The sequence below is a fragment of the Rhinichthys klamathensis genome, unplaced genomic scaffold, assembly GCF_029890125.1.
Source record: "Rhinichthys klamathensis goyatoka isolate OS25496 unplaced genomic scaffold, OSU_Roscu_1.1 h1tg000020l_1, whole genome shotgun sequence".
Taxonomy (NCBI): Eukaryota; Metazoa; Chordata; class Actinopteri; order Cypriniformes; family Leuciscidae; genus Rhinichthys; species Rhinichthys klamathensis.
The window spans coordinates 3,736,825-3,747,500 of NW_026606571.1; the positions used below are offsets into that span (position 1 = coordinate 3,736,825).

At 37.1% G+C, this 10,676-nt stretch overlaps 2 protein-coding genes across 2 annotated transcripts in view; one reads left to right on the forward strand and one right to left on the reverse strand.

Annotated features, from left to right (window-relative positions):
• The first annotated feature begins 441 nt into the window (after positions 1 to 441).
• nemp1 (nuclear envelope integral membrane protein 1) lies at positions 442 to 5,865 on the forward strand. The gene is made up of 9 exons (XM_056240018.1): positions 442 to 590; positions 984 to 1,105; positions 1,186 to 1,405; positions 1,579 to 1,651; positions 2,570 to 2,663; positions 3,106 to 3,220; positions 3,530 to 3,755; positions 3,841 to 4,008; positions 5,146 to 5,865. The coding sequence occupies exons 1-9, from the start codon at positions 485 to 487 to the stop codon at positions 5,354 to 5,356; spliced, it is 1,335 nt and encodes a 444-aa protein (XP_056095993.1). The 5' UTR covers positions 442 to 484; the 3' UTR covers positions 5,357 to 5,865.
• Positions 5,866 to 9,380: 3,515 nt separating this feature from the next.
• The window catches only part of ormdl2 (ORMDL sphingolipid biosynthesis regulator 2), a 5,115-nt gene continuing 3,819 nt past the window's right edge, over positions 9,381 to 10,676 (reverse strand). Inside the window, exon 4 of the mRNA XM_056240025.1 lies at positions 9,381 to 10,423. Coding sequence (XP_056096000.1) covers positions 10,288 to 10,423 — 136 coding nt within the window. The 3' untranslated portion in view covers positions 9,381 to 10,287. The remainder of the gene's footprint in view (positions 10,424 to 10,676) is intronic.

Here is a 10,676-nt window from a genome sequence, read left to right on the forward strand (position 1 = left end):
GAGTAAGTGTTTTTAAACTGTAATTAGGGCAAGAGCTTTAAAGACAAAGGATGGGATTATGAGGAACAGACAACAGGAAAAGACAATCTGGCACCGGACAGAGAAACGGCTGTGCCATCACTTGTTTAATAGGGTTCGTGACTCGGCTGAGTGTCTTGCATGTTTGTAACACCTGCTTAAAATTAATAGCAAAAAATGTGATTAAAAAAAGGTGAACAAATAAAAAACCAGTGGCACAGTTTTGTCGATTTATTTCACATCACAGCAAAAACACTTGCATGTAAAATAAAATAAAAACAGTATTAAAAAAGAAACATTTTTGACTTTTACAGTTGATAGAAATAATTGAGTAACTTGCAGTCATATCATGTGTGATGGTGCGCCAGAAGCGCGTGGTCACTCCAGTGCAGCAGGTGACGCTGTTCAGCACTCAAGTCTCGTTGGTAACGTCACTCCAACCATCGAAGAAACGCGAGAAGACATCATGGCGGGATTAATGAAATCCGAAAGTGGTTTTAGAATCAAAACAGTCAGATTGAAAGTTATCTTGACTACTGTGCTATTTTTATTTCATTTTTGTCAAACCTCAGGTAAGCAATAGTTAGACCAGCTTTGAGATACTACATTTTGATACATATTGTTTATAATTATTTAGGACAATTAAGAAAGCTATAACGTTACGTGTTAGCGTACTAGGTATCTATTTGTTGATGTAATTAGTTACAGCTGTGGAAACAGATGTTTTAAAAGTTAAAAGTAACGTTATGTGATAATATAGTTTGTTGTCTTTTTTATCATTTTTGTCGCAACCAGATATTTAAGTTAAACCCTCACTTCACGGTAGATTTGAGGAAAACATTTTATTCTTTATAAATAAAATGTTCTTATTTCATAATTTCGTATATTAAAATATGTGTATGTAAAATATGATTTAAACACACACATATGATTCACAAAACTTATTACTCTGTTTTTTCATGCAGGTGCCACCCGTCCCATCATAGAAATTAAAGATGGACAAGAAATCAAAGCACAAGCTGCACAACATTTTTGCTACTATAACTCCATCATACCTGGATGGAGGGAAACATGGACTAGAATACAGGTAAAAGACTTTTAACTATGAGTAATGTCAGTAATGTTTGCATCAAAATTGAGAGTCCCTGCCTGTTATTTGATTGACAGGTGAGAGTGTGGAGCACTACAAAGCTGAAAGTGACGGTGGTTAATGATGAGCAGGATCTGCAGGAGCTTGAGCATTTCAGCATCTGGAAACTTGTGCAGTATTTTGTTCGCGAACAGACCAATGAGACCACCGTGAGCATCAGTCTCTTTAGCAACAAGACCTGTTTCAGAGTGGACCCTTCAGACTCCCGTACATTCTATACAGTACAACCTAGCCGACGTGAGTTGAAAAGGACTTGCATTCATATATTAGAAAGGCAAAGGTCCACATGGATAGGGAAACTTATTCCTGTTGGTCCTGCAGATTATATTGCTTAAATGAAATCTGCATGCTCTCATATAATCGAGGTTGTGTTATTGATTTGGAGATTGATATTGTTTTTCCTCCTGTAGATTTTGACATCTACCTGTTTTTGGTTTTTCTGGCTGGAGTGTTGCTGTTCTCTTTTGCAGACATTCTAAGCAGGTAACTGACATTAATATACGGTAATTCAAAATTAAAATATTCTCTTTAGCCAGTTCTCCTTTTCCTGGATGGAGGCACAATTTAGGTTGTTACTTAAGACATAATGGGTCTCATTCATGAAACACGAGCAGAACGAATTTTTGTGTAAATCGTGTGTAAAGTGGTTCTGGCGTAAATTTTCGGATTCATTAAAATGTTCGTATTTTCCAAATGTTAGTTGGTACGAAAGAAATCTACACCTGCTCCCAGCCACGCGTAAATAGTGAGTTTAACATCCGAACGTTTTGCTCATTAACAACTAAGGCTGCATTTTAATTCACCTTAATCGGGTACATATTTACACAGCATTTTGAAGAAATATTATATATAGTAATTACATAAGTTTTTTTTTTTTTTACTTCTGGGACTGTTTGATTAACAGATGAAACTCCATTAACTGCATCTGTAATATGGTGCCAAGCTTCCTTTTTTTTAGGACCTGATACGCCACCTATGCTTGAAAATAAAATGTGGTGTTTTGAATGAACTTCTGATGATAAAACTTCGATTTCTGCATCTGAGAAATTTTTCTTTTTCATTCGCTTTTGAGAAGACATGTTGAAATCCTTCGTTTGGTGTCATAATATGATGCCCATATATAGTTGTCAGTCGGATTTAATGGACGGGATTTATGGTAATTGAGCATGAACGTGCACGCGCATCCCATTTATGAGTGATGGGAATTCATTAACACACACACATATTTCACTATCACATCTGACGTTTACGAAGTATTTGTGAATCAGGAGATGAGTTTTCAGGAAGGTCTCTTTACGCGCAAATCACTCTCATATTTACTCGTATATTTACAAATGTTTCATGAATGAGACCCATTGTGTTTATAAGTCTCTACTGACACCCGTTTTATCCGTCTTATAGGAGTCAAGTGTTCTACTACTCTGCTGGCATGAGCACCGGCATGATCGCGTCCCTCATCATCTTCATCTTCATCATCAGCCGTTTTTTACCCAAGGTAGGATTCCTCACATTCTCTAAGCATCAGTACTAAACATCCTTCTCTCTACCATCGAACACCTTGGTTGGCTTTGTTTGTAATCTTATTAAAGGGAAAGGGGAAAATTTAAATACTGTTATTTACTCAACCTCAAGTTATTCCTAAATTAATTTATTTCTTCTGCTGAACACAAAATAATTTTGCGTTCATTTGGGAGAATATGGGTAACCAAGCAGTTGATGGGTCCCATTGACTTCCATATTATGGAAAAAAGTACTATGGAAGTCAATGGGGTCCATCGCCGTTTTGGTTACTTGCATTCTTCAAAATATAATCTTTTGTGTTTAGCAAGAAAGAAATTCACACTGGTTTGGAACAACTTGAGGTTGAGTAAATGACGACAGAACTATCCCTTATGGTCTTATTACCTTTCAACATGTTTGTTGCCTTTGGCCTGTAGAAAAGCCCATTCTATGTGCTGGTGATGGGCGGCTGGTCCTTTTCTCTCTACATCATCCAGCTGGTGTTTAGGAATCTCCAAATAATTCTTAAAGATCACTGGCATCTGGCTATCGGTAAGAGAGCCCCATGAAAACTTGTTAATGTGCATAAAGTCCAACATAGAACACATTTAATTTTTGTAATATGATATATTCAGTGAGAAATAATGGCTGTAGATAAGACTTGTATACACCAGATTTGACTGGATTGTGAAAAGTGAGCCACTGTTTATTTTTATTAAATAAATAATCATATTTTTATTTATTATTTGATTGAAATATTATGAAACAAACTTTATTTTGCAAATACTTGATTAATATATTTTTATACTAGTCTTTAAAGGATATGGAGTGCTGACTGTTCTTTGCTTTATATATATTTAGGTTATGTCATTGTTGTCGGCTTCATCAGTTTTGCAGTCTGTTACCGCTATGGGCCTCTGGTGGAGAAGCGAAGTATCAACATCCTGTCCTGGACGCTGCAGATATTTGGCCTTCTGCTAGTGTACGCTGGGATTCAGGTCCAGCAAGTGGCTCTGGCCATCATGATAGCTGCGTTCTGCTCAAAGAACCTGGAGTACCCTTTTACCAAGGCCTTCATGCTTTATCAGTGAGCATATAACTTTAATAAAAGTTGTTCAAATACATTTTGAGCAATGTAGTTATTGTCTTCTTGCTGAATGAATGCTCTGAAGGAAGCTGAAGCCTAAGAAACTCGAGCCACGGCGTCTGCTGACAGAAGAGGAGTATCAGAGACAGTCGGAGGTGGAGACTCAGAAAGCTCTGGAGGAACTTAGGAAATACTGCGGCAGTCCTGATTTCAACACCTGGAAGACGGTCTCTAGGATCCAGTCTCCTAAGAGGTATGAGAAAATATTTTAGAAACCGTCTTAAAGCTACACTATATAACTTTGTGGCCCTCTAGTGGTTAAAAAGATGCACACATCTTGTGAAGGTTGTGCTTCGGCTTTGCTCTTTTGCACGGTTGGATGTGGTTGGAGCCTTCAGGGCACTGGTGTACACTTGGATAGAGGATATTGTATCAGAGCGGAAGAGCAAAAAAAAAAAAAAAAAATTTTAACAACCGGTGATTCTCCTGAGTTTTGCTGTTTGTTGTGACGACAAACTTCACTCTACAGCCGGAGCTACTTTTCTCAGTGTACGGATATGATGTAACTTATAGGCAACTTCCTGCAAAATCCGTCCCAATAACTCTAAAATATAAATAATTATTATAGTAACTGTATTTGGGTAAAGTGGTTTGAAAGATGGATGTTTTGCACTCACTCAATAATAGCAAGTTACATAGTGTATGTTATATAGTAAGATTGGAGGAAAAATTGCGTTTTCACACAAATGTTTGCATTCACCCAAGGAACTTTGTGTTTGCTCGTAAAAACACTGAAATATAGTTCATCCTCTCACTTCATATTATTTCCATCTGAAAAGTTTTGTGAGGGAATGCAAAGTTTCTAGGGAGAACATAAAAGTTTTCTAGGAAATGTGAATTTTCCCTGCCATCTTACTTTTTTTCCCCCCATCGCTTTCAGGGCTCCAAAATCCTATTAAACATAGTTCAGGCATGAAACTGTGCTGATTGGTTCTTGCTACGCTGTGGCATCAGCCAGTCAGAAGTACTTCCGAATCCACGTAACCATATATCTCGTACCCTAGCCTGCGATCGCCCTGCTGCACAATTATGAAACTTTTGTATTTCCCTCCTCCTCCCTAGCACCACCTGTAAAAATCTGCTTTGGGGTTCTACCATTTTCGTAGGATATCTCGTTCGCCAAAATTAAGCTTATGTATCTTCCATGCCAATAAATGCTGGTTAAAATAATTCACTCTGAGAGTATTTAACACAAGGGTTTGAAACGGTAATGATTAATGACTTCAGAATATTGAAGAATCATGCTTAAGACCAAAAAATGCTTATACAAAGAAACAAAAAGGTCCATTTTAATGTCATGTTATCTAAAAAAACACACACTTGCACTCAGGTTTGCAGACTTCATCGAAGGCTCTCCACATCTGCTGTCCAATGAGGTGTCAGTTCACACACAGGAGTACGGGCTGGGCGGATCCTTCTTCGAAGATGAGCTGTTCTCCACTGATGAGGAAGAACAGGAGGAGGAGGAGGGGTGGGAAACAGACGACGGTGTGAAGCCAGAGGCGGTATCTCCACGACTGAACAACACACGGGTGAAATGACCGATGAACAGTGTTGGAGAGTATTTAAATGTTTTAATCTGATCTGAGATCTGCTTAAGTGTAGCATTTACTGTTCTTCTGTAGGTATCTGCTGGAGGTTTTCACTCGTGACTGCAAACACATGACTTCAGTCTCTGATGCATTCGTAACGGATGATTAATGGCGAAAATGCCCTGGATGTTGTTTTCGTGGCTCGTGAAAAAGGCCAACAGTGATTTTCTTAAAAACGATGTTTATTTGTCTTAATTCTTTTGAGTTTAATTTCTGCAGAGATGTCCCGTGCGAGGAGGGAACTGTAAACACTGTGTTGTTACATGGACTGTATTTTATGATTTGTTTTTGTTTTTAAGTTTATACTAAGGCCCAGGCACATGTGTATATCAATAAAAAAGCAATACTAAAACAGCTGAACAGAAGAGGCACAAAAATTATACAGCTTTTTGTGGACATTGATTGGAGCTGTAAGTCTGTTCAAGGTCAAAGGATTATTTTTTTATGAAAAATAAAAACATAATAATACAGTCTTATTGCTTTACTTTGTAAAATAATAAATATGGTCAAATCTCACCGATATCAGAATTGTTGGTAGCGCTTTATTTTAAGGTGACGTAGTTGCACGTTATAACGTACTTAATAACAGTAAATTATGCATAATTACAAGTAACAACCATAACTCTATACTAAAAAATACATTGAATTAATTTTACTCATTACTTACTGGAGTTAGTACAATGTAAATATGACACCTTAAAATAAAGTGTAACCGAATTGTTAAATATGTCTTTGTTGTGACCACTTGGTGGCAGCATAAAACCAATAGAGCAGTGGTTCAGATCCCTGGTTACATCATTTTGTGTCTCCCTAATCAAACACACCTGATTCAACTCATCAGACTCCAACCACTGGCTTTACATGGCTGTTCATCAGGTGTATTGGGTTGCTTGCACAGGTGCTGGTATATCTATACACTTTTTAGAGCAAGGAAATCTAGCAGATAGATAAAACAGATTTTATTTGAGCTAATGGATGTCATCGTTGAATGTCCAGTAACAGAGCTCTAACCACTGCACGAAGGACAAGAAACTTTTAACATCACTTTTCGAATGCTTATCACTGCTATCGTCTACAGATGTGGCCAAAAAATATTCCCATCTTTAACATGGTTAAAATTCAGCACCATGGAATTATTTTGTGCTTTTTAAACCAAAGAACCTAATATATTTTGGAAAATATATAAACTTATGTTCGCAACAAAAAAAGAGAAATCCAAAACTAAATTGATCAAATGAATGGAGATTATTACAGAATTCTAGGGTTTTCACAGGATATACTAAACAGAAAGAGGCCATTTGAAAAAGTAAAAATTAAAAAAAATCCAATATGACCGCAGACGACATCCCATTCCAGGCTATCAGAAGATGATGTCACTTCTCCGTGGCCCCCACCACACCCCCGTAAGCATGTAACAGGAACACATATCTCCACATCCTAATTTGGACCTGATGTGCCACTTCTCTCCTGCCACCTACAAGACAACAGCAGAAAGGCAACCAAGAGAAAACACACACCATAACAATCAGCAGCAGGTGCTTTTTTATATTCAATCTCTTGAACATCAGGGTACTGTCGAGCCCTTAAGAGAGACATGGTGATGGGGGACAATGAGATGGGAGAAAAGTATTTGTTCACCCTTTATATTGGGTGTCATTAACTAGTACTTACATTAAAAGATTGTTTGGTACAGAGTACTTATTTTTTGTTTATGTTTGTATTGAGTTGGGATATGATTAAGGTTAGGGACAGGTTTTGTAGTATGGTTAGGTTTAAGAGTGGGCAAAGGCAGGGGTTTTCAAACGGGCTCCGGGGCCACAAGGGTAGTGACGGTCTGTGGAAAAATCTAGAGAGAAAAAAGATTAAGAATTAATAATGAAATCAATAAATTAGTAAATGCTAGGGGTTATAAATAATGTATAAATAAGTAAATCAATAAATTAGATTAAAATAAAATAAAAACATGATGAAAAAACAAAATGTAAATTTTAGTTATTAATCTCTTAAATAGATTGAGTAAAATGAAATAACCAAACAAATAAATAATACATTTAACAGTATAGTGAGTATAAGAAAATATATAATAAAGTAAATCTTTAGAAATTTGATTTATATTATTAATTTTTCAGTGTATAAATAAATTAGGTGTTTATAAAAGAGAGATATGCCTTTAAAATTTTAGGAAGGGAGTCCTTCACACGAGGATATCTGTGGTCTCCTGGCATGCATCTAAGATTGAAAACGTACATTGGCCTACGTAATACTTAATATAAAGTGAGACCAGATGTTTTAATGCTTTTGCAAATAAATGTTTTTTGAACGTAACATAATTTTCCTCCCATCTCTTTGCTTTTTAATCACCATGTCACTTTAGGGGCATGTTGAAAACTGTTTTCTCTGCAACAAACAAACCTCTTAAAAAAAAGATGTCCAGCAAAATCATTTTCCCTTTTATTTCAGCGAACTCATTTTCACTTTTCTTCTGTCTTGTTTTTATTATTGCTGACTCACTTCTACATTCCACTCCTCCAGTAAATGAACTGATAAAAAAAAAATACAGTCACTCCACAGCACCGCTGTTTTACCACTGATATACGGCTGATCACCTCTGGGTCTTCTTTATACAAATGCTGTGGTTTGGCTGACCTTCATCGATCAGTGCAGGCCTTTCTTAGAACAGGCTTTAGAACAGGAACACGAAGAAAGCAGAATTGCGGGAAAAAGCAGAAGCATTGTCTCCTCTGTCACAGAGGTAGCACCTCACAGGAATCCCGCCTCGGCCTCAGCTTTTGGTTTTGAATCCCACCGACTTAGAAAAGGCAACAACCTAAAGCTGAGGGCAAGAGATAATACACCCTTCCTTGTTCTTCCTCTGCAGGTCATGCTGTTTGCATTCCAGCGGTGACATCATCAGCGGTGGTCCCCGTGTCGCATGTCACCAGCACAGGATTCCTCAGTATTCTAGAGCCAGAAGCCGATTTGCATGTGTTTTCGCGGTAAACAGACACAATGTGTACATACGCTAGGCAAATCGGTGGTACAGGTGGGCCGAGGACACTATTCCCCTCCTACTACCTTTTCCCTGAAATGCAGTATCTTAGCGTTTGGGAGACACCTGAGCCTGTAGGTGGGGATTCCCGTATAACTATCGGCTCATCGCACTCGCTGGGCTTGCCCCGTGCCGCGTGTAGGTGTGTGACATGTAAAACTCGCGGATTTCCCCCGCTAAACCTTCACAACTTATCCAAATGCACGTATATATTCCTCGGACCGACACAGATCCACAGTGTTGAGCTTCCTCGTGTGCGTCTGATGCGCACGCACACCTTTTTTCTGTTCACATGACATTTGTGGTTTGGGTTTGTTGTTATCCAACAGGTCAGAAGAGAGGATTCCCAGGTTAATCTGCATGTGGCTAGATTGATCATATAGTATTATGACTGCTTCAGAGGATTTGCATGCTTCCTCGCAATAATGATGCAACTTCACGCCTGCAGCATCAGACTTAAATGTTGTGCTCATTACATGCTTATCATATGTTGAATACACAACGGTGTGGCTAAGCAGTGAGGTGAGGGCCATATAGTGCCACCAATGCAACTGTAAATGTTATTTCCTTGAGAGTATAGATCGATGTATGTGGCTGGTTGACCTCATCCGTCCCCTGAGACTTTGTATATTAGTCCATAAATGACTGTATGACTGATAAGTTATCTTGTGCAAGTCATTTTAATTATACCAGTGCAACAAAATGACATCAGTACTCAAGCTACATGAACTCCATAAGCTTGTGTGTGAAACCTATTGATCATGTTCTCCAGCATGACTTGAAAATGATCCAAAATGCTTATTGCAGCATCTGACCAGCTGTACACATTTTGGAGAATGTAAAAATGTCATATATTTCTTATTAATTTTATATTCTATTGTTTTTTGTTGTAAAAAAAAAAAAAAAAAAAAAAAAACTTCCAGATTATTTCCAGCTTTAAATTAGAAATTGAATCCTTTATTTTCAATGTGGTCTCAGGCTTTTGTTCCCCAATCTGCATACTGTCACTTTTGTATTGTGAACAAACATGATCCATGCAGACACATACATATAATAATAATAATAATAATAATAATGTGTGTTTACCTTGGCATTTACTTCAAATTGGAATGTTTCATGATATGATGAAATAAATAAATACAGAAAATCTAATATAACCAGTGCTCAGCAAAAAAAAAAAAAAACTAAGCAATGAACTTAAAGAAAAACACTTCAAGAGAAACCAGATTTTGCACAATCACACATTATCCCAGATCTTTGTTTTGCATTTTTGGAGAAAATGAAATGATAGATGCAGCAACAGTTCAGATTAAACTCAAAACAGATGTGTTTTCCTATTAATTCTAACATATCTTAATAACTGCAGTTCCCACGTTATATACTAGAACACTGACAAAAAACAATCTGAATATTATAATTCAGGACTATCATGTTTTGATTCCACAGTGGCAGAGCTTGTTGTGGGATTATGCAACGGGAACCTTAACACAATTAATATCGGCGGATAATAATTGGCACATTGTCTGTTGCAATGTAGTCAAAACTTCCTTAAACTTGATGAATCTAGAAAGTATTATATGATGAAAAGAAATTACAGACATAAGATTGGATACAAACAAAAAAAAAAACCACAGATTGAGTAAACCTGAGCATGGAAGGCCTTTTTTTTTTTTTTTTTTTTTTAAATAATGTACTTGAGTCCAGTGCAGTTTTGGTTCCTTAAGTCCCTACGGCTTTGGACCAAGGAAGCATCATATGGAGAATAAAGGAACTTCAGTCATCTCATCTCCATGATGCTACGTCCCCTCCATGAGTGGGCTGCAGTGTCATATCAGTATTTATTGATACCAAATAGACGAACTCCATGAAACTGAGGCAACTTTGGAAGGAGGACGCTTAGTAGCGAGCCTGTGTTGACTAGGAAGTGGGTGGTGTCATATTTAGTGTAGAAGCTGGCCAAGATGTACCTATGAAAACATAACAACAATTATTGTAAATATGACAATTAAATGTGTTGATTATATTGTTAAAAATTATATATAATTGAGAATGTAATAACATCGTGAAAGCTGAATTTCATATTGATAGTGATACATTTAAAAAATTATGTTTATGTTCTATGTTTAACATTTATGATCTGGTGACTGCACGCCATGGGAGATGTTGAACTTTACTTTCATGTTCATCAAACCATTCTGTCACAAGTCTTGCTCTATGTAT

What these genes read in the sequence shown, in the direction of transcription:
- nemp1 (XM_056240018.1), top strand. Translation starts at nt 485, where the DNA reads ATGGCGGGATTAATGAAATCCGAAAGTGGTTTTAGAATCAAAACAGTC. An exon ending in TACAGTACAACCTAGCCGAC is followed by an intron (nt 1,406 to 1,578) that starts GTGAGTTGAAAA and finishes TTCCTCCTGTAG; the next exon opens with ATTTTGACATCTACCTGTTT. An exon ending in TTTGCAGACATTCTAAGCAG is followed by an intron (nt 1,652 to 2,569) that starts GTAACTGACATT and finishes TCCGTCTTATAG; the next exon opens with GAGTCAAGTGTTCTACTACT.